Consider the following 27,992-nt stretch of genomic DNA (forward strand, 5'->3'; position numbering starts at 1 on the left):
TCAACATCCCCTTTTGAAAAATGAACTGCTCAAACCTTATACTGGGATGACTGGTGTCATGTGCAGGTCCATTTGCCTACATGAGGGAAAAAAAACCCCACCACAACTGGATCCCATTTGTTTTTTCAAAAATAAAAATAATAATAATTCAATGTAAAACATGAACATTTAATTACCTTTAAACAATATACGTAATAATGTACATGCTATACAATCCCAAACACACTGAACACAAATGCAATCTTATAAGACATATACACAACCTACTTTTTGCCAACATATACCCTGTAGGTCACTTGGGATGTTAGCTGATTTCTCAGCCCATGTGTGAGCATATAAACACACATATATATATGCCTCAAACTGAAGATTAAGATAATAAACCAAAGAGTTGAATATAAGAAGTCTGCCGTGGAAGATTCTAGAACCACAATCAGTAACTGGAACCAAGTAACAAGGCACAATAGCTTGCCTCTGTGGTCACAGAGCTGAAGTTTCTCGTCCCAGTGCTTAAATATGGAAATAGATATGGCTAAGTCACAAACTATATTTTATAGTGCATTTCCGTTACTGTTTAAAAAGAAGTATTTTTCTTATTACATAATGCATTACAGAAAAGCATTGGAAAAATAAATAGGATAAGCTCATACAATAAAGCCTTTTTTTCCATTTGAAAAAGTTATTTATGTTCAAAATTAATATAACAGATGTAGGTGTAATAAAAAGAAGCATAAGGGATCCTATGCAGATTTCCTAGTACCCTTGAATCATATCTTGTGCCACCCATGTTAAACTGTCCATTTTAAAGCTAGCTGGGTGATACTGTCAACTGAAAGTCATTTTCTTTCTTTTCTTTTTTTTTTTTTTTGGTGCTTTAATAATATGTACTAGTACAGAGAATAAAGTTGTCAATAACATGGCAAAATGAAACTCTTCCTAGCATTTAAGTTTTTTTGTTAAACATTAACTTTGTATTAGGCTATCCTTAATTTTCCTTTTTTTCTTTTTTCTTCTATGTTAACAGAGAAGAAAAAAATGTTTCACAGAGAAAAATTCATGCAACCAAGCAAAATCTAAACTATCTGTATTCCCTTTTTTTAACCCAAAAATTCTTGGGTAAATTGAAAGTTTATTCTAGGAAGAACAATTCATTGAGAGATAAAACAGTTTAAAAATATACATATATGTACTATTCATCGTCTCTAAGAACAGTTTAGAGCTTTAGCTTCGTAAACTTACACAGTTATCAAAGGAATAAAGCCAACCACAAAATAAGAATCAACAGGATGCAGTAATCCATTCCTAAAAGACAGTCAAATGTGCTTACACATATACAGGAAATCAACAATGTAAGTTGTAAATAATAAGTCGTCAAATGTAGCACTAAACAAATTGTAACCAGCACAAAACCGTCAGTTTCGTTAATTTTGACCACGGAAGTGGGACCAGCCAAACAGGAGCTTGGCAGTGTCCTTCGATCACCATTTTGTTTCCACAGGGGCACTGCAGCATGCAGCTCCTGCGGGGACCAGAGCAGCTGCTCACAAGTGCAACCGGACTGACCAAGGGAAACACAGAACAAACCATCTTGCTCTAGGCTCTAAAACTGAAGAGTAATGTAACGAATAAACTGAGATTTTAAGGCTTTCTTAGAAATATTTTTCATGGCACTTCAACAATAAACACCACTAATAGGCAAAATTTGCAAATATTCATAGTTACATACTTACATAATTGAAAGTACATGCCATGTCAATTATTAAGTAAGGAACCACTTTGTCAGTTTTGTTTTCTGGCAACCAAATTATACTTATGGAAGGCTATTCCTGTTTGGCTGTAATTAACATGTAAATCACAGACATGTCAGTTCACTAGTGTACAGTACAAACTGCATCTGGAGTAAACTGGCCAGTACCACCTGCTTCTTAAAGAGCTGAAGGTCATTCGTTTCTTGCTAGAAATGCAGCTCAACTGCCTTCTCTCACAAGAGCAGTTAGCATCCTGACTTCAACTATCAACCTACTGGTAAACTCTAAGATCATCATTAGGCAAATTCCTTGGGTCACACACACAGACCATCCTCACAATAATGCACTTCTCGCACCGCAGGCAGTCAGAACACTCTCTCTGAGCCTAACATGTCATTCTGGCCACGCCATACTCTGAGCTGACCACAGCAGGCTCCGCTTTGGAAAACTCGTCCGCGTACTCGCTGTAGCGGTTATCTGCGGGGCTGCTGCCCTCTACAGTTCGGAGAGCATCTTTCACAGGCAGCAGAGTCTGCTCCTTGAGACACAAGGAGGTTTTGAGGGCAGGTGATTCAGGACGAACTGAATTTAACAATTCCTTGGTGAGAACTCCATCTGTCTGCTTATTTTTATGTTGCTTAATTTGCTAGAAACAAATCCAAATTTGAAAAAAATTACGAACTGTACACGCTACATGTTCAATATATGTTAGATGAAAGTCAACAAAAATCGAGCTTTTGCAAATGTTCTCTTTATGTACAATGCAAAATTAAATCTCAAAAAATTAAAATGTAGTGTAGGTGAGACATGGTTGAGAATCCCAATTGTTTACAACTTTTGTGATGGAAAACATATTTGACAGAAGATCACTAGGCCTTCATATTTGAAAAGCACATACATTTCCTAGAAAGTATAAAAAGTAAACATGTGATAATGAAAGAAATATATATGTGAGACAGTCACCCTGAAATCACAGCTATATAATGTAACAAACACACGCTCATTTAGTTGAAGGTGTGACAGCCTGAAGAGCTTTCTTATGTGGTTTTCCTACAATGGTTTGGTAGGTGAGCACGACAGGCTATAGAATACAACAGAATTTTTTTGATTTTAACAGATTTTAAAAGGATTCTTTGGCAGAGTTCCACACTCTCCAGATCCTTGGACTGATCTCCAGACAACCTTCTTGTACCGTCTATATCTTGGGCTTGCCTCTCCTACAGGTCACTCAGGCAATCATGACCTCCTTATCTGAGAGGTGACCAGCAACACTCCTGTCTGAGAGGCAGACAGGATAGTCTCACTAAGTTATAACAGTTGGCCAGGATTTTTTAAAACATGTACTTACTGATCCTTTTTGTTACATATAATGGTAAAGAAACGTCTTAGGGTGGAGAAGGATTTCTTAAACAAGATATACAAAAAGGCATAAAACATAAAGACTGATCAATTTGACTATATTAAAATTCACAGTATCTATATGAAACATACCATAAAGAAGATGGAAAAGACAAGAAAAGACTGGACAAAGCCATTGGTGATACATTTAACTAAATAAGAATTAGTGTGTGGTATATAAAGAATTCTTATAAATCAGTAAGAAAAAGGCAAATACGCCAACAGAAAAATGGTTTGAATAGGCCATTCGCAGAAAGGGAAAATCCAAGTGGCCAACAAGCATGAAAAGTCATTCAACTTCACTCGTCGTGGAAATCCGAAACTGCAAATAACTGAAATGTCCAGCATAGCTGAATTGATGGACGGTGATACAGTCACACAGGAGAATACGATACAGTAGTTACTGATAAAACAGATGAATTAAAGCTACGTGTATCAACGTGGATAAATTTCAAAACAATGTAGAGCAAAGTGAAGCATGGCAGTGTGACAGCCTTTGCATAGTTTTAAAACGTGGTTTCTTAAGCGGAGTGAAGGGCACCTGGGCATTCGTGTTGTTTGTTGCCCTTTACGCCTTATACATAACTACTCTCTTTTGTATTTTTTCAATAGATAATAAAAATATTTCAAATCATACGCAACAATATTATAAATTGTTTGTGGATATAAACATATATAGAGGAAGTATAAAAATATGCACAGGAATGACTAACACCAGTTCAGCGCAGCAAGTGTAGCTGGGGAAGACTCAGTAGGGCTCACAGGGTCTGCAAATAGATCGATAGTGTGTCTTTCCTTCAAACAGAAACATGAAAGGTCTGAATCAAATACCATACATGTTAAAACCTCACACAGCTAGGTGGTGAATACCCTGATATTTATTATATCTCTATTTCTCTATATATTATACTTCAAATAGTTCAATATGTTTTAAAATTCAGAGAAAGCGATTTAAACTAACCTATTCAAAGCAGAGGAGACCTGATTTTGAAGCAAGCAGGAGTACTTACAAGATTTCTATTGATATGTATACTACATTGACACTGAGAGCACAAGAAAGGAAATAAACTAATTTAATATTCCAAATATATTACATTGGATACTTACAGATTCTAAGTCTTTAACATCTTTCTGTAACTGCTTATTTTGCTCATTCATATTCATAATTATATTGAACACAGACTGCCTAGGATGCAATGTTCGATCAAATTGGTGGTACATGTTTCTCCAAAACCTTTATGACAAAAAAAGAAAAAAAAATACTTCAATAAATTGTGTTGGAGAAAAACTGAGTATAAATACTTCAATAATGCCAGCTTACTTAAAATTGAAAGATACTGTATTTGGCTCCAAAACTGCCAATTTCTGAGATGTGGAACTGTAGAGAGGATTGAAGTACTTCTTCTGGTCATGCAAAAGAAACGGCCACAGGGAGTAAGTCTTCTCCTTTAACCTAATGTGATGAGAAAAACAGGAAGATCTTTCCCAGAAATGCTAATGCTCACTTTTATAAAGCAGGCAGTCATTTCCCACGTAGATTTAAGTTTTAGTTTTTGCTTCTATTCACAGTCTAGCCTCACCTCTGAATTCTTCACACTTACACTGTACATACTCTTCTGTATGTATGCTACACTTCAAAACAAATTTTAACTATTAACCCGAGAGTGTGAGGGGTACTCAAAGTGTACTCAGCTTCAGAAAAACAGACAATAAAATCTTCACAATAAGACTCAGTTCTATATCATACTGTCAAGATAGTTTAACTATGATTTATGTTAGACCTCAGCTAAATAGGAAAGAAGAAAGCCCATTTCAATCAACTGTCTTACTTGAGTTCTTCTCTTTCCTTCTGACAATTTCCAATAAAGTTTCCAAATTGGCATGAATGAATATGTTCATGGATCTGAAGAAGAAACGCTTCATTGAATTCGAAGGCTTGTGGAAACTGTTCAGTCAAATGCCACACACATTCCAAGAACTGAGTAAACACCGGTGAAACTTCCTTTGGGTCACCATCCAAATGGCCACACCTAACCCCCCAGAAAGTACAAGCTTTTGAAAATGCCACTGAAAGAGGTCAACTGTTTGGGTATTGTTAAATTTAAATACATATCCCCCCCCAAAAAAATCCTAAAACATTGTTACATTGGCATTTAAAAAAAAAAAAACTGTCATGTTCTTATTGAAACAATTTACACCTATGAGTTTTTCAACCACAATTTTAATGGGTCTGTTACATTCTAACTACTACAATGCAGACAAAAAGGAAGGTAATAAACTGCTATGAAAATTAACAAAAGTATCAGACTTGAAAAAAATGACAGAAAAAGAATTAAATCGGTCTTCATACAAAAAAAACACCACTCTCACCTCTCATCAGATATGGGAGTTCATGAAGAACAGGAACATTCTGGTACTCTAAATTAGTTCTACTAACTTTACAAAGTACCTAAATGTATAACTGTGACTCACCTATCCGAATATTTATGTCCAAAGGAGATCCAATCTTTTTCTATTAAAACCTTAATGAGAAAAAGTAAAATCCATTTTGTAACCACCTTCAATTCTTTTTTTGTTTAGAATGGATTAAATCCTATTATCTTTAAGACAGCATTTACACTTTTAACTTACGGTGGCAAACAAAACGAAATTTTTTAAATTACAGGCAAAAGACAGCAAGAACCTGGGTTAGAGGTCGGCTTAACAAGGAGTGAAAATGATACATAAAAAGAAATACAGTAGTCTTGTGACTTAAATTTACTTCAGTTGCATTTATTACATTCTAAGTGAAAAGCGCATGTTATAAAACACTATTGCATTTACATTTTTTGTATGTATGATGATATATGCACAGAAAAAAGGTTAGGAAAATGCAAATCAGAAGGTTACCAGTGGTTACTGTGGGGCAAACTGGGGTGGATGTTTAAACCTTTTGGCTTACTTGTACGTTACTTCTGTAATACTTTAAAAAAGAAGGATGGTAAAGAAACCAATGAAAAGTTTATATTCAAATTCAAATGTTGATATGCAACCTCCTGAGTGCACTCTGTTTTCGGTTACAACTCTACTGAAATAATAGGTTTCTAATTATTTTCGGTCTAATCTAAACAACATTATCTTCTTAGTATTTACTATACTTTCTAATTTCACTATGTAATCACCAAGTACATTCTTTTCAATGTCAAAATTGCCACTTGTAGCTCCTCTGACTTTGTCTTAAATCTCTCCGGAAGGCCATGGCACGTGTGGGTAAAGATGCAGATTCTGGAGTCACACTGCACGGGCTCAAATCCCAGCTTCCCCACTTCCCCACCCGGCAACCTCGGGCACGTGGCCTGGGCTGTAGCCTCGGCTTCTACCGTGGGCCCTCTGCCATCCTTCCACACACCCACGTCCGAAGCTTAGCTCAACACCATTCTCACTAAACTCGCTCCGCCGCTTCTCTCAGCACAGTCCGTCCTGGCGGCTGAGCCCCGAGCCTGGAAGCAACTGAGCCCCGAGCCTGGAAGCACTCCGACAAGAGGCCTCTTCTCCTCCTCCCACACCCAGTCCGTGAACAACTCCTACTCCGCTGTCTCGCCCTCCCTGGAGGGGCCCGTCACCCACTCCTCCATCCGCGTGGCACTGCCTTACTTCTGGCCCTCTTTTCTCTCCTAAGTCATCCTAACGGCTTCTGCGTGGGTCTCCCAGCCTCCATCCCCACCCTTCTGCCTTCCAGACACCATCTTTCTAAAAAGATGCACTCTGAGCATGTCCCCGTCTCCCACGTTTAAAGCCTGCTGCTGGCTCTCACCGCCCAGCACGGGGACGTCCAGGTGCCTGCCAGACTTCTCCTCCTCGGGCCCCAGCCCACCCCGCTCTCCTGCGCCAGCCTCACCCCTCGCACAGCCTGCACCCCACCCATCCCCGCCGGCTGCGGTCACCTGCAGGAGCCACGCTTCAGTCCTCCCCGTTCCTCTAGCCTGGGAGGCTCCCACACAGTCGCCAGTCACTCACCGCACGCTTTCATCTGGACGCCCGGCAGACGGTGAAAGCCAAACGCGGCCAAGGGAACACCCCTATCTCACACGCTCCAGGCAAGCGGAACCTTACTTTATTAGAAGCCCTTGCATTTGGCCTGTCCCAGATGCAACATGCTGGCACCACGAAAACAATGGTGCTGAAAGGGGTCTGGCTGTGTTAAACCTTCCCCTGCTTTAAGACAGCACTGTGCTTCAAAATTCTCAACTAATAAAAACTGCCTACCAGCTCTTCACTTATTTTACCTGCCCTGAGTTAAAACATAAATTGTGAAAACAGGAGTTAATGTGATCATGCTCATGCATTAAAAAGCACACAAAACCCAGGAGCCGGGGCTTTAGCGCCACAAAGCAGGAAATCTGCTCAACTCGAAAACTCATCTTCAGATTCAAAACATGCTCCCTAAAGTGTAGTTACAATTAACAAGTGAAGGTGTCTTAAATCGAAAGTTTCCTCTAGAATATAATTTATTAGTACTCTTATCTATGTCTTGTTTTACTACATTATTTATGTTTGTTAGATAAAAATGAGGGAGAAATACTGAATATTTCTATTGCAACAATTTTCAGGGGAAAAAAACCTTTTAATCTAAAACTTTTTGTCAAAGAGATGGCACAAGTGGAAATTAATCTAACTCAGAGTTTCTCAACCTCAGTAGTACTGACATTATGGGCCAGGTAATCCTCTGTTGTAGGGACCATCCTGTGAATTATAGGTTATTAGCAGCTGGGCCTCCACCAGCTGGATCCCAGGTACACCCTTTCCTTTAGTTCTAACAATCAAGATGACTCCTTGGGGGTACAAAATCACTCCTATTTGAGAGCAGTGGTCTGGCCAAACAAGTCCTTACCATGAATCCTCTGATTGTCCTGTAGTAGGGATCCAATAAGAGAGAGCCCAGGGAACAGACCTGGGAAGTCCTGTCCCAGCCATCAGAGCAATGTACCAACACACTCGCATTTTCAACCATTATTGCCTGAAAAGAAAGACCACACACTTCGATTCTAGCAAAATCCATTTTAGGTAAATCAGTAAGTGCTACTTACTCAAAAACCAAAGTAGCAGGTATTGTATTATAAAGAAGAGCTAGGATTGCAATGATTATGTTGTCACAGCATAATCTCCAAGGAACCGGACAAAACACAAAGCGAACAAACAAAAAGCACAGACAAAAATGCTGTTTCAACGTGTCGGGGAATTTCTTTTGAAGTTCCTACATTGAGTGCTACATGGTATTTTTAAAGTTCAAATTAAAGTGAACCTCATTAAAGAGGTAAAACATAATAAAAGTTATCTGGCAGGAAAGGATACCAGCACCCAACAGAATAAATCCATTCCTTCCCAACCAGTGAAAGCCCAGACCAAACATAAGTGAAGAAGGGTTACCTTGGCTAAGAAGATTGCAGCGTCCGTAACAGCTTTGATATGGCGCAGCCATCCTGCGTTCTCCAGACCCGAGTAGAAATCACTGACGGAAAGCCCTTTGGTACCGTTGACTGCAAGGGGAAAGACATTTCAGTTAGAAAGGAGCCTGAGTGCCCACTTCTATTCAAGAGACCCCTAGGGGAGCGAGGTGGGGAAGAAGAGAAGAGGACAAAATCAACAGGCAAGACTCTTTATACATGAACACATGCTATTAAAAGCTCAATAATGGAGTTTTGGGTACATTTTTCTGTCATTCCTTGTGCTTGAAAAAAAAATTGTTCCAATATCCTTTTTAAAAAAATTTTCAACACAAATGTGTAATTAAAAATAGTCTGAGATTTCAGTTTTTTAAATTCCACACCAAGACTGGAAAGATAGTTTAATATTTAAATGGAACACTGTCATAAATTAATCTTCACTGTACTGACTAATCAAGAATATCTAACAATAGCAATTTTTTGTAAAACCATTAGAATTATACTGTCTAATAAATATAGTAGCCGCTACTGAAATACAGCTATTAAACACTTGAAATGTGGGTAGTCCACAGTAAGATATAAGTATAAGAGACACATTAGCCAATTTCTAGGACTTAAAGGAAAAGAAGCAAAATATATCATTACTAATTTTTTATGCTGATTACACGTTAGCATGTTTTTAATATATTAGGTTAAGTATATTATTAAAATTAATTTCAACTGTTTTTTACTCTTCTGAACGTGACTACTAGAAAATTTTTAATTATATAATTTTAAATTTTATAATGTGACTAGCATTACATTTCTATGGGACAAAGCTGCCTAGAAGGTAAGCAATAATCATACCTTCCAATAATTTCTGAAGGCTGGACCGCATGACATGAATATTTTCAATTCCAACAAACTGAAATCTAATATTAGAATAGTTGTCTTCATTTTCATAACCTTTTCCAGCTGCTCTGTTGGCCATTGCATTCAGCTAAAATTTTAAATTTTAGAAATTTAGAGACAAATTGCTTTTATCTTTTAGTTTACCAAAATATCATGAAAACACTAAATAAACCACAATTTAGCTAGCAGAATTCAAAGGAACTCATCAAAACTGAATATACTACCATTTTTTAATAAGTGAAAAGTGTCATATATGTTATTCATAGTACAGAAGGATCCTATAAAATAACAAAATGATTGCTATATAAGAATCAGATAAGAAGTTCCCCACATATAATTCATGAAACTAATTCACGTATGTATTTAGTCAGTTTTCCATATGTTTGTAATATTTTAGAATTTAAAAAAAGAAAGAAATGTCTCCTGTCCAAACCCTATATGATTCAGTGTTGAGCAGAGCTGGGGAGTTTTTACAGAATGAACTTAGAAGATTCACTTCAGAACAAGCCTGGAGCACTTGATCATTCAGAAAGCCACAGGAACCCTGAAAAATCACATCTGAAACATGCATCAGATTGTTCCAGGTCCTCCATATTCAAGGTTACTGGAAGCCCACACCGTATACGACACAGCATATGATGAGCTAGCCTGATACATCTCCAAGAATTGGGCCAAAAATAGCCCAGTTTCTAGGGAGAGAAGACTGCCTATAGGCCCATGGTCTTTGGTTATTAGATCAAATGCTATCAGAGGTTAAGATTTGGCATGTTTAATTCTTTCAGACTAGGATTTCATATGGTACGTCATGATAATTTGCTAAATAGTCTTAAGAACTTGGATGAAACAGAACTTAAGTTGGAAGAAAAAGTTGCTTTTCATGCAGTGGACTGGGGCCCAGGTTGGTAAGAAGTATAGTTAAATTGTGTCTACTGACCCACTGGTCATTCAGCACCTGTGATGGCTAAGGCAAGAGTTAGGTGTTTAAATGCTTCCACATTATTACCACTTGAGTTTAAGTTTAACTAGTAAAACGAACCAATCAAAGAAAGATCTATTTTCTGTGTAGGAGCCAATTATATAAGTAAGAGATATGAGGGCCTGAGAAACAAATCACCCTCAGACCTCATGTTCAGAAAGTCTTACACTACAATCATCTTTTTATATCTAGTATTACCTAAAAATAGTTCTAAGCAATTAACCCACCCAGATTATACAAGGAAGTAAACTAAAATTTTTCTTACAAGAGGTATCACCAACACCCTTGAATTCTATGAGTCTTTTTTTAAAACAAAAGAATATCAAATTATCAATTTCTAATTTTTAATACTTCTTAATTTATGCAAATTAATCTTATCTTCTTTTTTCTCCATTATCTTTTGTGAAATTGCATAATGATGAGAATTACTTCTAAAACAACTACCATTCCTTTCAACAAAGCTGCCTAAAATTGTGTTCTATATCGCTCACTCGCTTTTTCCCATCGCTTTCTCTTATTTTCTTATCATTCCAGATTTTTGAAGAAATTCTCACTATAATTCTGCCAATGTCCTTTTGTGTAGCCCACCAGCTCTGCATGCGATGCTATAATAAAAATTAAAAGTAATGTTAGCTATTACCATTGAGGATTTTAATTACTTTAGTTTCAGTATCTTACACGAACTGGTTGTTTAACTGTGTTTACAAAAAGAAAAAGGGATTCTAACATTTGTTCCAATGATAAAAATTTATCCTGACATTATAGATACCAAGCAGAACAACTATTTACTGTTCACTATTTATAATTCCCTAGTTCAATATTTCCTAAGTTAGCTCACTATCTATTTTCCTTATTTTCTTGGATATTCCAAATTACAGTCCATTATTTTAACAGCATTTTGCCAATTAAAAACTCCACCACACAAAGTAATAAGAATTTCTAATTTTCACAACACACACTATTCAGTATTTCTTCACAATAACATAAGGCTTACATATCATCTAGAGCTCCCAATATAAAATTCAGGCTTCCTAAATTTGTATATATATCAGAAGACATAAGAAATCACCACCTGGGTTATTGGGAAATTGGTCTCCTAAGTTGGTATCCTTTAAAAGATTGATTTCCTTAGTATCATTAGCCTCGGTTAATTTACAACTAGGATTCAGATATGTTAAATATGGACGAAGTGATCAGTTCCCACTGACTGAATTAGCAGAGACAAGTGAACTGCCAGACCATACTAGACTTTAAGACACATACTCTGGGCCTGGTGTCCATGACATACATGTAGCGGTTGGCTGGGTTGGCTTTGCTGATGGCCTGAAGCAAGTGTTCATCCTCCAGGCACCGGGCACTGAATCCTGACAGTGGTTGACTACATCGACAAATGGCAGCCTAGTTTTAAAAAAAGAGAGGAAACAGATTATCCAAAGATGTCTAAAACACGCCTCAAAGACATGCTTAAAGGAAAAAAACCCACAGTTAAAATCAAACGTGCAATCTATTTAAAAGTCAGGGAACTAAGATCCCGCATGCCTCACAGCACAGCCAAAAAAACAAAAACAAAAACAAAACAAAAACAGAAACCAAAACCAAAACAAAAAACAACAAAAAACGCTATAGCAAAAATAAAGGAGCCGGGAGATGGACTGGAGATAAGGTTGAGGGAATCTTCTAGAATGAGATAAAGAGGAGAGAAATTAGAGGGTATTAACTTCCTAGCATAGAAAGTTTATGCTAGGAAGCCCACTTGTCAACATACACACACAAAAGTACAAAGAAAATTAACACAAGAGAGGAAGCTACCAAAGAAATAGAGGGGCAATTTCCCAAAACTGAGTCCTGAGTTTCCAGGTAGAATTTAAAACAACATGCCAAGGCCTGAAATCACTGTGAAATTTCAGGACACTGGGGGAAAAGAAAATTCTAAAACCTTCTCAAGGAAAAAAATCAGGTCACAAAAGACTGCGAGTCAGAACTGGCATCCATCCCTCAAGTTACCAGCTGTAAGGACAGGAAAATGATTCGCCCTCTCTGAACCACAGCTTCCCCATTTGAAAGGTACAGGGAATACCCAGAGACTACCTTCTAAAGTTATATGAGGATCCCATGCGTATAAGGCATTAAATATGCAGTACCTCCTGGCCTTCTGTGGAGACCATAAAGGTAAACTGTACCGGGACGGGCAAGCCCGTCACAGCATCTCAGTGAAGACTCCTCCACCTCTTCATACAGCAAAAATCCTTCTGATCTGAAGAGCTGACTATTAAAATGGGAGCCTGAAACACCCTTGGCTCTCTCCCTTTTCTCAATAGTTGGCTTTTCAAAACTATCTGGTTTCCCCCAAAACAAGCAGGATCAAAAGAGAACCACGGGAAAGGAAGAAGAATCTATCTGTTCACAAATCCTGTTATTTTCAAGTCACTACTAGAAGGAAGGAAGGAAGGAAAGGATGAGAGGGAGGGGAGGAAGATGACAAGTATGAAAGTTTCTGTGTTTCAGATAATTTTGTTTTAAAATTTCAAAAATGTAATCAAGGGAAAAGCCAGCATTTCTCTATCGGCAACACTGAAACAATGACCTCTAAATGTAAAAATGAGTGTTCTTTTGGACACAATCTGAAGAGGGGTTACACTCCATTTGTAAAATCAAAAGACAGCTTCCTACCTCCTTATTTTGATGATAGTAGGAAAGAACTGGGAACCTTCCCTTGCTCCGGAACTTGGAACTACCAACAATTATTGGTTTGCTTGCTATTCGGGGAACATAAAGTTCTCTGGGATAAGTTTCACAAATCTGTAAAAAATCAAATAAAATATAACCATTCTACTCATAGTTCAAAAACCAAGAGGTTAAAAAGCACCTTTAAAAACCTCTAAAACTTATTAAATGCAAGAACAGTACTTGGCAGTACACAGACAAGTCGCTGCTATGACGGTCTCTGACCCTCCCCTCCAGTACGTTTTCTGAGCCCCTTACCTTGTAGTCTCGGTTGGCGTCGGACAGCTGCCAGTTGGAATTCGGCAAGCCCATCCTCTTATACTCCTCAGCGAGGTCAACGAGTTGCCAACCTCGTAGCCTTTCTGAATCATTTTGTTTGGGATTATAAGAGAATGCATAGAGATCTTCATATTTTGCTATGGTATATAAAACACATGAATGTCAAAATGCAATTTATAGGACTTAATACACTACAAATGAAAGAAAGTTTTCAGTTTTATCCCTCCATTTAAAAAAAATCTTCAAACAGATAGCTAATACCTGAACATACTTGAACTTAATATTTTCTCAGTTCTTTAATGCAGATGATTATACCTAAAGGTACACATACTGATCTGAGATTCAATTTACACCATCAGCAAAAGCTAGTAAACAGTACAGACTCATACATTAAATACTCTACTGCAATATTTCCTTTTCTTAAAAGTAAAATTTTAAAGATACAAGTAGACACTTCCCACCCACCACTTTTCCCAAATGAGATGTAAAATGGAAGCCCACCGCTTTAATGGGAAGCTAGAGGCGGCACACAGAACTGAGGTTGCATACACACCCCCGCAGGACAGTGTGCACCAAAATCGCCAAAGCTGCTCAGAGCTCCAGAGACCACCCGCTTCTGAACAAGGCCAAGCTCCAAAGTCACAGAGCCATCCCCGCTGTAAGGGCTGCCCTGGGGACAGTGGGACCAACGGCACAGGCTTCCAGGGTTAGGAGAGCAGAGTGCGCGTGGACCTGCTCCCAGACCACTGCGACCCAGGTGTTCAACACAGAGGAACATTCAGGAACCGGTGCGCTTTGCCTCCAGAGAGCGCTGTGGAGTCCAGCACGTCGGCGGAGGGGTGTAAGATCCCAGGGGCGTCAGCAGCGATGCGATCCCCCTCTAGGGCCATGTCGCCCTCACTGCCACCTCCGCTGAAGCAGGGCTCACCCTCTCTTCCCTCTGCGCACCCCCCAGGCTCCACTCCCTCGGATGAAACGCACTAGCCCCACTGCTACCAGAGGAGCCTGACCGTCCTTGACTTATCGTTCAGGAATCAATTTCCAAGTCATGGCTCTCAGTTGTGGGATACCACTTAAAAAAAAAATAAGCTGTGCCACTGGTTATCAACTTTAAAGACATCCACATAAATCTATGGTTTTTCAAGTCTGTACTACTATAAACGTTTTGCTCTTTCCTTATTATCCTTTCTTTCCTTATTATTACCCCTTCTTCTTACAATTCAGATCAGAAGTTTCTCATTATTTCTAGGCTAAACTTTTTGGAACAGAGTGCACAAGACCTTGAGTTAAGAGTACTTAAAGTACAAAATAACAATAATGAGATATTTTAAAAGTATCTTAGATAATCCATCTCATTTGAGCAAGTAAGCTTTGGTCCTGAAGAACAGTACCTTGTTTTGACAGCTGTAGCAAAGAGTTGTAAATATCGTGGCAGTCTCTTTCTCTGGGAACAATGAAATGCACAATCCGGAAGTTCTTGCACTGGATCACAAGAGGGCATCCAGAAGTCGTGAGAGCTAGTTTCTCCACCAAGGCAATATGGTGGTGCAGTATCTACAGCATGAGAAAACGTTTGACCATCATTATAAACAAGCACTAAGTATCCTACTCGCTTCCCAGAGTGCATAAATGTTAGAAACGCCCTCTTCAAATAAAGTCTCAAAGGTTATACACTACACACTCAAACTTAAACTTTTTTTTTTTTTTTTTTTTTTCCAAACTTAAACTTTTAAATGACCAAATGCCCAAGCCGGAAACACACCCTGATACTTCCCCATCGCTGCACGTGTTCCACACACCATCAGACCCCGAGAACGGCATCTCCTAAATACCTCTGCACCCTGTCTTCTTCTCTCCATCTCCACTGTCACGGCCCTAGTTGCAATGTCCCCACTGTTTCCCACCTGAATTACTGTAAAGAGCCTCCTGAATGCTCTCTCCACACCTACTCTTGACCCTCTCTAAGCCATTTTCTACAAGGCAGAGGAGGGACCGTTAAAAAACAATTAAATAGTTATCATATGATCCAGCAATCCCACTCCTAGGCATATACCCAGAAAAGATGAAACCTCTAATTCAAAAAGGTAACACGCCCCCCAATGTTCACTGCAGCACTATGTACAACAGCCAGGTCATGGAAGCAACCTAAATGCCCATTGACATATGAATGGACAAAGAAGATGTGGTACATATATACAATGGAATATTACCCAGCCATAAAAAGAATGAAGTAATGTCATTTGCAGCAACATGGATGGACCTAGAGATTATCATACTAAGCAAAGTAAGTCACAAAGAGAAAGACAAATATATCATATATCACTTATATGTAGAATCTAAAATATGATACAAATCAACGTATCTACAAAACAGAAACAGACTCACAGGCATAGAGAATAGACCTGTGGTTGCCAAGGGGTAGGGGGGAGGGGGAGGGAAGGAGTGGGAGTTTGGGATTAGTAGATGCAAACTAGTATATATAGGATGGAGGAACAACAAGGTCCTACTGCATAGCACAGGGAACTATATTCAATATCCTGTGATAAACCATAATGGAAAAGAATATGAAAAAGAATATATATGTGTGTAACTCAGTCACTTTGCTGTACAGCAGAAATTAATACAACATTGTAAATCAACTATACTTGAGGCTAGGGAAGTGGGAAATAACATGACTAGATGGCTCTTTTTTAATTGCTTTTTAAAAATTTTTATTTATAAAAATAAAATAAAAAGCAATTATAAAAAAGCCACCTGGGGTAGGATAGGGAGGGTGGGAGGGAGACACAAGAGGGAGGAGATATGGGGATATATGTATATGTATAGCTAATTCACTTTGTTATACAGCAGAAACTAACACACCATTGTAAAGCGATTATACTCCAATAAAGATGTTAAAAAAAATAAAATAAAAAATAAAAGTAAATAAATAAACAATAAAAAAGCCACCTAGTGATGTTATTTCCCGCCTCCCTAGCCTCATTTCAGGTCCCTCGCCACAGCCCTAAGTTCTGGTGACAACAGCCTTCTTTTGGCTCTTCCACTGCACCAGCCTCCTTTACATAGCACTGCAGTGCTCCTACCTCTTCACCCAGGAACTTCTAGTGTTATTTCTGGCCTTTGCTTAAAATTCACCACCGAGAAAGAATGCCACTCCACATGACATCATTGTCTTATTAAAACAGGAGGGTAGGTGTGAACATGTGACTTTGAAAATTTTTTGGTTGAGACAGATAGCCAACGATTACAATTTTTTGTGCATATTCAAAATAAAACATGAGCTAGACCATGTCCAATAATATAATTACAGTAAACAGCACAGCAGAGGTCCTCCTTACCCAGGTTTCTTTCTGATGAGAGTCTATAAACAGCAGATGTGTGGCCGTGAGATACAGTGTTCCTGTTAACGACTTGTTGCTTGTACTGAATCGGTCAAGTAATTTCACTTGCTCAACCTGAAAAAGAGAAAGGTGTTATTTCTCATTTCAAAAGTCGTATAAATTCTTTTTCTGTTATCCCAGCATTTAAATGTACATTTTCAAAATGTTTTCTCCTTCTGTTCAAAAACATGAGTTTATTTAAGATTGAAAGTTAAATTGCACATATCTTGGGGAACATATAAACCACCAACAATATAAGTATTATTAATATTTACAGTAACAAATATAACCAGTAGAGAAGAACTCTGTAAAAAAGGTAACATAAATATGGAAGGGAATGGGCTTCCCTGGTGGCGCAGTGGTTAAGATCCGCCTGCCAATGCAGGGGACACGGGTTTGAGCCCTAGTCTGGGGAGATCCCACATGCCGTGGAGCAACCAAGCTCGTGCGCTACAACTACTGAGCCTGCGCTCTAGAGCCCGCGAGCCACAACGACTGAGCCCGTGCGCCTAGAGCCCGTGCTCTGCAACAAGAGAAGCCACGGCAATGAGAAGCCTGTGCACTGCAACAAAGAGTAGCCCCTGCTCACCTCAACTAGAGAAAGCCTGCGCACAGCAACGAAGACCCAACGCAGCCAAAAATAAAATAAATAAGTAAATGAATTTATGTAAAAAAAAATATGGAAGGGAACAGCAAGGATATGGTATAAATAAGCAAAAACATTTTTTGTATCCAAGAGTCAATACCTTTTATTTAAAGCTGGCAAGTCAAGAAATAAATAAGGTTATTATCTAGAGTTAGGAAACTAAAATGCCAGAAAAAAATCAATCAGCAAACAGTTAATAGGTTGCAACCTACAACTTACTCTGCTCACCTCTGCACCCAGGACACTGTTCTGCGTCCAGCTCTGTGCTTTTACTCACCCCGTTCTCCCTGCCAACAGTCTCTCCTGCTCAGCTAAGTGAGAGGCATTCTTCAGGGCCCACTGATGTCCTGCCTCTTAACAGGAAGCCTTCTCAGGAAATTAATTAATTACTAATGTCAGGTTTGTATTTCTTCCTGGCTCTGGACTCCCTTGCATAGATTATGTTGCATGTTGCTCCCTCGCCCTCTACAGCTGAGGCAGTGAGGTACACAGTACATCTTTATTGACAGTACATACACGGACACACACGGACACACACATACACACACGGACGGACACACACACACACACACACACACGGGTGCCACTGGAGAGCGGGGTTAGAGCTGGCCAAGAATGTGCAGGAGACCACTGTTTTGAAAAGACAGTATTTATTACTATTCATTCTCATGGGGTGGGAGTAAAATAACCATTACCAACTTAAAAACATTAATCCACAGCTACAGCAGCAGGTTGTAGACAGTTCTTTAAATTGTGTGTTTTCAAAACCACATAGCTAACCATTATCTCATTAATTCTATGCTTTTACCTCGTATATATTTTCTTTTCTCTTACTAAAACTGAAGGAAAAAATGCCCCCATTATGAAATTATGATTTCCAAAATAATCAGTAACTACCATTTAAAAGGCTAATCAGGGACTTCCCTGGTGGCACAGTGGTTAAGAATCCACTTGCCAAGGTAGGGGACACAGGTTCGATCCCTGGTCCGGGAAGGTCCCACATGCCGCGGAGCAACTGAGCCCATGCACCACAACTACTGAGCCCGCACACCTAGAGCCCGTGAGCCACAGCTACTGAAGCCTGCGCGCCTAGAGCCCATGCTCCACAACAAGAGAAGCCACCACAATAAGAAGCCCGCGCACCGCAACAAGAGTAGCCCCCGCTCGCCGCAACTAAAGAAAGCCTGCACGCAGCAATGAAGACCCAACGCAGCCAAAAGTAAATAATAAATAAATTTAAAAGAAATTAAAAAAAATAAATAAAAGGCTAATCAGCTCCTCCTCCAAGAAATTCAATGTCATAGTTTTTTTTTTACTTATAACAGTACCCATTCAAATAAGTTAAAATTTAAATGTAAAATTAAAATATTTGGTTTTTATACAAAACTTTATCTGCATGGGTAGGGCAGTGAATTGAGTTTTAACACCTTCCTCTGGAAACTTAGAGACATGATCTAACTTAATGTATTCTAGCTCCAGTCCGATAGCTGATTTGAGAGACAAAAACTGTCAGATCATCACACACTGTCCTTTAAGACAACAGGAAAACGTCCTTCTTACAAACCTGAATGAAGACTGGAAATCAACATCTATTTCATTGCTCAGGACCATTTCTTCCTTAAATAAAATTCTGACTTTATTATACCACATACTTCTCATCAAAACTTAAACACTGTTAAAACAATGGGATCAGCCACTGTTGACTCGTTAACCGTATGAGGTTCGGTTGCAAAGAAAGTCCAGCCAACCAACAGCGATACCAGAAATATATACCTCACCTGTCTTATTTCCTGCAGCAATTAAAACAAAGTGTTAACCGCTCTAGAGAAAAGAGAATTGATGAATATATATGGAAATAAAGGTTATCATAAGGTATCAACTCTACTCAAGCAAACAATCTGTGCCAACATCACTCTGCAGCACTTCAGATACCCCCGGAGAAGAGAAAAAAGTGTACTGACAAGTAGTTTACAGAGGCGGGCCGGCGGGGGGTGGCGGGCTGATTTCATTACCATTGAATTAAACAGTAAGTTTGTTTTTTACAAAAAAGTCCACATGAAGGGTTTAAATCTGTGGATTTAAAAAAGATCATAAATATTTCTTGTTGTCCTCCAATCACAAGCCTTAAATAATAATTTCTCTACAAGGCACAAAACCGTGTACACACGATTCTCTACATGCAAAATGATCACACCCTCTTCATTTGGATCTTGACCCTCTCTTGCCCACCCCCTACTTGCTACTATTTCTCTTCAGGGCTCCATTCCCTATAGGCAATCTCAACCACTGTCACTGTTGTAGTCTGTATGTTAACGACTCCCAAAACCGAATGTCCAGCTCTGATCTCTCCTGAGTTCACACTGTCTGCTGCACACATACACAACAAGAATTCCTGATGTAGTACTGAAGTCTTATCATATGCTCACTACTACAATAAGTGTTTAAATGAATATACGTGACTTGTTTTAATGTTCACAACTCCCGTGTGGTAAGTACTATTACTATCCCCATGGAAACTGAGAAGTAGGTTAGGGAAATGTGCATCAGCTGGTAAGTGGAACAGCCCAGTCCTAACCCTACAGTAGCATAGGTCTGATTCCCACCGCTCTACTCTGCTCTACTTGGACATCTTAAGGGGCATGTTAAGCATGCTGAGAATGAAACAGATTTCCCCTGACCTCGCACAAATATGTTCCTAATGCTGTATTTCTGATCTGAGTTAACGTTACTCCGTCCTCAACTAGTCACCCACGCTAGAAACCTCGGATCCATCCTATGACTTCTTGACCCCTAACATTCAGTGAATCACCAACTTCTACCAATTTTATGGTCTGAATATACATATACATTTTTTTTTTTTTTGGCTGCGCCGTGCGGCATGAGGAATCTTAGTTCTTAGTTCCCCAACCAGGGATCGAGCCTGCACCCCGAGTGGAAGCGAGGAGTCTTAACCACTGGACCACCAGAGACGTTCCATGGCCTAAATATTTTTAATTCCTGCCCCATCCACCATTATTCAAGTGTTCCCACATTATAATGAAAGTATCTGTGCAAGGGTCCATCTCTCCCACCAAGGCTGTAACATGTCCCAGGGCAAGGACTGTCTCTTATTTGCGTCTGAATACCTAATGGCTAGCATAGCACCGGACACAGGAAATGTTTGTTGAACTAGGGTGAACTGCCACGGAGAAATTCCCCACGGGGAGAAACAGAAGGTGCCCGAAATTTACCAGTGGTCTCTCTTGCTGAAGTCATCAAGGCATTTATTAAATAGAGTTCTTTATAACATTATACTGTTCCTCACTTCTCTCTGCCACCTTTTCCCTACAAAGTAGGTGAACGGTAGACACCCATTCAGTAACTTAGGAATGAACAAATCTAAAGCAAGTATACAAATGACTAACAGAGTGTACACTTACAGTTCAGTTCCTTTTTTTTTAAATAACAGTGTGGACTCTCAGCCCTCTACCCCACTCCTCATTTCTTCCTCTAGGGCTGTACAATACTACATGCTTCTTTCTGGCTGGGTGTCTATCGAGATTGGAAATTCAGGTTGATAATCCTCTTCCTAATGCTTTAAGCCTACTTCTTGATTCCTCTTAATTTCTACATCCAAAATTTTCTGAAATTCCCTTGGTTAGAGCTTTAATTTGGGTTAAACATACAAGTTTCAAAGCCTAGCTGTTCATCTGAATCATCTCCGAAACTTGACAAAAGTACAAATCCCACCTCCCACCTCACTCCACAGAATCGTCTCAGGACACGGAGACCAAGAATCTGTGTTTTTAAGAAACTCACCAGATTGTTCTTGTGCACCTGATATTCCTTCTAACGCTAACTCCAAATGAATCCCTCTTGCTCTTAACTCGCATTAGGTTCTGTTCCTTCTCTATCTTTGCACTCTCTCCCCAAACATTTAAGGCTCCGGCTTGCCTCATCCTCCCATATGTTAAAAGAGCTTCTTACAACTTTGGCCGTTTAAAATACACCACTGCGTTCTGTGTGCATGCACACACCCCACACACATCTTTGAAGAACCTGGGAAGAAGATGCACATAAATATACAGAAAGAGAGTTTGCTAATTCGCCCAAAAATATACTGGCTATCAACTGGAGGTCAATCTGTCTGGGTCTCATTTTCTTTATCTGTAGAATAAAGACAATAATCTCACCCTCAAGGGCTGCAGAAAGGCTGGATAATAAATGTCAGGTACTTTACCCCAAGCAATAAAGTGCTCAAATAGATGTTTAAAAAATTACTATTGTTAGTAAGCTGATAAGCTAAGTCGAGCCCTGACAGTCCTCTGTATTAAACTACTGCCCAGTTAAGTTCAAACAGAGAAAGGAAGGAAGAGGTACATGGACTTCAAAAGCAAACGCACTATTCTAACGTGCTCTATTGGCAGAAAAATCTATGCTTTCCTAATGTAAGTGTCAAAAGCAAAGATCAACAAAATTTTCTTGACTAATCCAGAGAAAACACAGAACTCTCAATACAGGACGAAAAATGTAAAAGGGGAGACATAATATTTTACCTGATGAAAAAGAAACACCTGTAAAGGTAGAGAAACTGCGGTAGGTAAAAGGACACATGTGGAGGATTGTAAGCAGGGCAGTCTGTGCTCAGATGGGGGTTTTAAGAAGATCTTTCCAATGGCAACGTGGAGAGAACGCTGCGCTGGGAAGAGTCGGCTAGCGCAGCAGCCAGGTGAGAGGCTGATGAAATAACCCAGGGGCGCCTGGGAGAGACGCGACACGGGCCTGGAGGATAAAGAGGAAGCCCACCTGGGGACAATCACTAACTGATGTGAGAAGTAAAGGAGGAGAAACAGGGGCTTCTTAAGATGTTAGCTTGTCACTGGTGGCCATTCGCCAGGATAGAGGATCAAAGGAAATGCAAGTGTGAGGGGAAAGAGAGTCTATCTCAACTATAACAATTTGAGGATTATTCATGACCTTAGTAAATGGAGGATTATACTCAAATCAAGGCCATATAACAGAAAATCATTACATTTCTCCTTCCATATGCCAACCTCTACATGGATGTGACAGATAATAAATCTGAAATTATTCAAAAACATTTATTTACTACTTAAAGTTCTGGAAAATATAAAAGATGTTCTGAGAAAACACAGATTATTCCGTTCTTGGCTGAAAATCCTAAGATAAATTTTAAAAACACAGAAATCGGATCTTTTTCTTTGCTAAAATCATCAGCATACAAATTTCCAACCACAGACTTAGCCAGTTTCTCAACACCAACTGCTGCTTCTTATATCCCCCTTCACCGAGGAACTGAAAGTACTTTACAGATGTCACTACAGATTTTTCCCAGTGTTTTCCTGGAAGTGTTTTCAGTCAGATATTTAGGCATCACATGTCTCTCTCCCCCCTCCCCTCCCCACCCTCTCTCTGTCATCACTAGCCCTGAGGAAATGCCAACACATCACTTTATGGGCCATTTAGGGGAACTGTGGCCAACTCTGGGCCTGCAATAAAAGGTGGCCTAACGGTCTCTACGGCAAGTTCACATTTCAGCTGACTACAAAGCTGGAAATGAAAAACACAGGGAATCACACATACACAGAATCACATTCTGAAAATTCAGACACCTATCTGCACCTAAGAGGGATAAGCGGGCCTCTGGGACCAATGGCCTCCCCCAGTCAAAGTTCTGTGACCACCAGCTGTATGTACCCACTCTACAGCTACAGGCCGAGGCCAATGAAGCAGGAAACGCCCTGTCAAGGCCTCTCTGGCTCCGCGTGGTCCCTCCTGATAGCCAGGCACCCACCTGGGACTCCTGGAATCATTATTCCACACTCAGATCACTGACATCATGCCAGGAATTAGCTATCAGAAAGAAAGAGCATCGGGAGGGATAAATTAGGAGTTTGGGATTAACATGTACACACTACTATATATAAAATAGATAACCAACAAGGACCTACTGTACAGCACAGGGAACTATACTCAGTATTTTATAATAATCTATTAAGGGGAAAGGATCTGAAAAAGAATACATAAATATATTATATACACATATGTATAACTGAATCACTGTGCTGTACACCTGAAACTAAACGACACTGTAAATCAACCATACTCTAATTTAAATAAATAAATGAAAATAATAAAATTTAAAAAAAAGAAAGGGCGTCACGTTGCCTTTGTGAAGTGGAAGGTAAGCATCAAAAGGGCAGAGGATTTTTACCTTTTTTTGGCCACATATTCCCCAGGACCGACGACAGAGTCTGGCTGCATAAATCACCAAACGGAACAGACCAGAAACCCAGGGGCACTTTCCAGCCCCGGCCTACTCTGCTCTCCTGCGGCACAGCACGGGCTGCACTCAGGGGTCACCAGCTCTGGAAGGGCGTTCCTAACCCCCCCTTCCCAGCTGTCCTCCCCCAGGCCCGGCCCGGCACCCTGCACAGGATTTACCACCATCCACCAGAGTATATATCTGACTCATTACTTTTGTTGATTGTTTTGTCTTCCCCAGCTAGAAAATGAGTTTTCAAAGGGCAGGGATTTTTGCGTTTGATTCAGCGCCATTTCCTCAGTACCCAGAACAGTGCCTGGCCCTGGGAAAAGGAAGGAGCAGGAGGGCAGGGGGAAGCAAAGAAGGAAATGAGAACGGGCAGGGCTGTGCCCGCCTACCTGGGACTCTCCTCTCCCCTCTGTCCCTAACACTCCTTCCCTGGCCCCTTCATGAGTATCCCCAGGGCTCGGCCTTCACACTCTTCTCCAGTCTCTGCCCGCTCTCCCGGCATAAACGCACCCTCAGCGGAAAACCTCAGTGATCCCCTAAACGTCCGCAACTCCCGAGCCTACATCTCCGGGACACACCTTCTCCCTGACTCCAGACCCTCGTGATCAGCCACCTGCTAGACACAGGGCTCGTCCATCCCTCCCTTCCCTGCCTGCTCACACCAACCCACCTCCCTCCTCTAATCTCCTGACCTGACGCAGGAGAGTGTGACAGCTAAGAGAACAGCACAGACCTGGATTCAAGTTCCCAGCTCCACCTCTTCCTTGGTGGAGCCAGCTGATTGAGCCGGGACAGGCTATTTCATTTGATCGCTGCAAGAGTCAGTCTTCCCAGCTGTACAAGGGGATAATATCAGTGGCAGTCAACGCAGCACTCTGCGTGGGGAGCATTCAGGTGCTCCTGAAAGTGTGCTGGCTCTTATTTCAAAGACAAAATATCATCGGTTTCCCCTTGTTCTTGATCCATTCTTAGTTTTGCACACCCGCCCTCTTCATGACACATAACATATATTCGTACACACACACGTATGACTGATCTCACACTCTAACGACAAAAAGGGGGAGCAAGCCAGGAACAAACTGAGCATTACTTTTGAAATAACTCAATTTGAGTCCCAATGGGGTCAGATCTTCGTGGGACAGTCCATGCTTTAACCAGCTCTAGGAAGCAGTCTTTCATACACGGATAGCTGAGGAAAACATCCTTCCATTCCATTCTGTAAAGTTCCATTCACAGCAGAACAATACCATCGGCACCAACATATGATGTCGGCCAAAGCACCGGAGCCTGGCGGGGAAAGGAGGAAGACACCCAGCTCCCATTGTTTCTTGGCAAGACTCTCTCCTTATGGCAAAGTCAGAGCTCAGGGAGAGGCAGCAGCTACGCTCCTCATACACATAGCCTGGAAACGCACTTTCAAAACTGCAAATTCACACTTGACATCTTTATTGACGCTGTACAGTTGTAAACCAAATGTGACCAAAACACGATGATACGTCTGTTCCTGAATTTTAGAACTATAATGCCATTTAATTAGTAGTCAACTAAAATACTTTATCTGATATATCTCTGTTAGTAAGCAATAATTTTTAAAAGTGACTAAAAACAGTACAAGAAAACAATACCATATAAGTACGATTTACTTATGTCAAGAAGAGGTTTGGGGAAGGAAAAGCTCTTAGAATTATTATTAAGATTTCTGAATTAATATTAATACATTTGAACAAAACAGATTGAAAGCAGAGAGATAATGGAAAAGTCATTATGTAGGCTATGGAGTTAGACAAACCTTGATGTAAATCTTGGCTCTACCCCCTCATGAGCTAAATGGGCACTCAAGCCGATTTCCTCATCTGTAAATGGAGATAATGTCCCAACCGGCAGCGTTAAGAAATTAGCGGTAATTCTGTATAAATTAACATATTTGTGAACTGTAAATATTGTGAAATCATACTGTAGCGTTGGCTATACTGACATACAGTTGCTCAATAAATGGCAATTATTACTTTTCAAATACAGTGGTCTGAACCACACAGAACAAGTCACTAGCTACACAGCACTACTTACAGTCAATTCTTGATCGTGACTAAACTGCACAGAGTTCAAAACAGCTAAATAAACTGAAAGAAATTCGTTTTTCGTTTTCAAATACAATGACTTTTGCAACAAATTAACTGTCCACGTGAAGGCTATGCATAATAGAAACAAAAAAGTTGGCTATGTTCAAATCAATCTTTTAAGAATAAGTTATAATTTAGGAAAATATTATAGTCTACACACCAATTCCCAGAATGCAGCGAGGGCCATGCCTGTCCTGCTCACTGCTGTGTGCCTGTACAGTGTCTGTAAAGTGCCTGACACATAACAGGTACCTAGTAAATATTTGTTTAATTGCAGTCTACATACAGCCACTTAAGAGAGCAGGAGTGGTCTAATGCTAGAAAAATAACCCAGAGTAATAAAGGAGCACAGCAGAAAATTAATCTTAATACGAAATAAGTCAGAAATCTTTCAGTCCTTAAAAAACATCATAAAAAGACCTTACTAAACCACCAGCATGGGCCCACTGTGAAAAGGTAAGACTAAATCAGAAAACTAAAGAAAAGTCCATCAACTGGTAGCTACAGAGGAACATCAGGCCAAATGAAAGTCACCAGAAAGAATCGTAAGGGAATAAGGAAGGGCTGCTATGACTATAGAAATAAAAACAAAGATATATATTCATCATAAATTTCAGGTGGAAAGACTTAAAATAAGCCAAGGGAGCCTAAAGATTTTCGAACATTCTGTTCCCTCTTACCAATCCCGAGGAATGGGGTTTGTTCTAACTGATTAAACTCAGTTCACTTTTACTGTTTTCCTATTACATGCTCTGCACTGTAGCAAGCATGATGAAAGGTGCAAAGATGAGGTTTAATTTGGCACAGAAGGAAGTCACGTGCACACAGCTCCTATCTGTGTGCACAGATAGTACAAAGACATCTGGAACCTGGGAACCAGAACCAGACCCTGATCTGATGCATACGCTAGTCGTCTGCACCTTCTACTAGTTTGGTTCTTTACTTAATCACCCTTCTATCTTCAAACTTTAAGCGGCAGCAACTTGAATTCTAGAGTTACTTTACCTTTCTTCTCTTAAAGACACAAAGAGACACTTTTTAAATGGGGTTACTTTCTAGCATCTTTAAATTTTATTAGATATAGTACGTGCCATGTTAAAAAAAAAAGTTTTAATATAAGTCCATGTCCACCTTAAAAAAGTTTGTGAAACATCTGAATGACATAGATCTCACGTCTTCCCTGGAACAAATGAAGAAGACGGATGTCTGCTCTTTCCCTAAATGAGCTATAACTTGAGGATGGGCAGCAACTGACCGATGGTTTCGGCAAAACCCGGCGAGTCAAGGTTCACAGTGGGTCCTCGTCCCGATTCTGTTAGGCTCCGCGCGGAGCTTAAAAGCATGCTATTCAGTTCTTCTGATCTCGACTTGTTTCCTGCCCTCCCAAAGTGGAAGCTGAACTTCAATGTCGTCGGTAGGGTAACTTGGCAATATTTTGAGGTCACTTCCTTCCGTGTTCACAATTGTACCAGAATCATAAGAATATGTGTTTATTCTCAAAGTAAATGCCTTTCACACACAAAACTGAAGCACGGGGTTTAATCAGCTCAGCTGGAGAGCATTTCCATCAGTCGTCCTCCGTAACTCGTCTGCCCAGTTGACTTGCCACTAAAGACACCCAAGTGTGAAGCGGAGCCGGAAACCCCAAATCCCGATGGAAGTGAGGTGGAGCCGAGCGCCAGTCCCAGCTCCCCCGACGCCTGCACCGAGCATCCGTGACCCGGGACCGCAGGACCCGAGCAGGGGAGGTGCACCGGCGCCCAGGTGTGTTCCGGGCTACCAGGCCGCAGCAGCCCCGACTCCGCCCGGGAAGCCGCAGCGCTGGGGGTCGGCCGCCGGCCCCACGGAACGGACCCCAGACCCTCCGCACCCAACGCCGAACGAGAACCCCGCCTCACGCCCGCCCAGGCCGCCCCGCGTCCCCGGCCCATCCGCCGGCCAGCCGCGCCCCGCCGCCCCCGCCAGTTAAACCGCCCCGCGGCGAGCGGCCCTCCGCGCGCCCACCTTGGTCGTACGGATGTGCTCCATCCCGAGGAACCGTCAGCCGGCAGCCGCAGCACCTGCGCACCATAGAGCGGTTGACCCGGGCCGCGCCGCCCCTGACCCGGCAGGCACCACCTCCAGCCGGCCGCG

The 27,992-nt window shown here is 40.6% G+C and overlaps 1 protein-coding gene across 3 annotated transcripts; it reads right to left on the reverse strand.

Moving 5' to 3' along the window:
* Window positions 1-147: 147 nt before the first annotated feature.
* Window positions 148-27,992, reverse strand: MTMR6 (myotubularin related protein 6). Of its 3 annotated transcripts, XM_059902965.1 has the most exons (15): window positions 27,864-27,992; window positions 16,778-16,894; window positions 14,831-14,993; window positions 13,419-13,576; window positions 13,107-13,235; window positions 11,700-11,834; window positions 10,928-11,041; window positions 9,416-9,548; window positions 8,553-8,662; window positions 8,017-8,142; window positions 5,619-5,668; window positions 4,976-5,176; window positions 4,468-4,599; window positions 4,254-4,380; window positions 148-2,394 (listed from the first exon to the last, which is right to left on the reverse strand). In XM_059902965.1, the coding sequence occupies exons 1-15, from the start codon at window positions 27,885-27,887 to the stop codon at window positions 2,134-2,136; spliced, it is 1,980 nt and encodes a 659-aa protein (XP_059758948.1). In that variant the 5' UTR covers window positions 27,888-27,992; the 3' UTR covers window positions 148-2,133. The 3 variants fall into 3 exon arrangements, with proteins under 3 accessions (XP_059758948.1, XP_059758946.1, XP_059758947.1); XM_059902963.1 differs by lacking the exon at window positions 10,928-11,041; XM_059902964.1 differs by lacking the exons at window positions 5,619-5,668; window positions 10,928-11,041 and having other exon boundaries at window positions 4,976-5,049.

Source organism: Balaenoptera ricei, chromosome 18 (genome assembly GCF_028023285.1).
Source record: "Balaenoptera ricei isolate mBalRic1 chromosome 18, mBalRic1.hap2, whole genome shotgun sequence".
Classification (NCBI taxonomy): domain Eukaryota; kingdom Metazoa; phylum Chordata; class Mammalia; order Artiodactyla; family Balaenopteridae; genus Balaenoptera; species Balaenoptera ricei.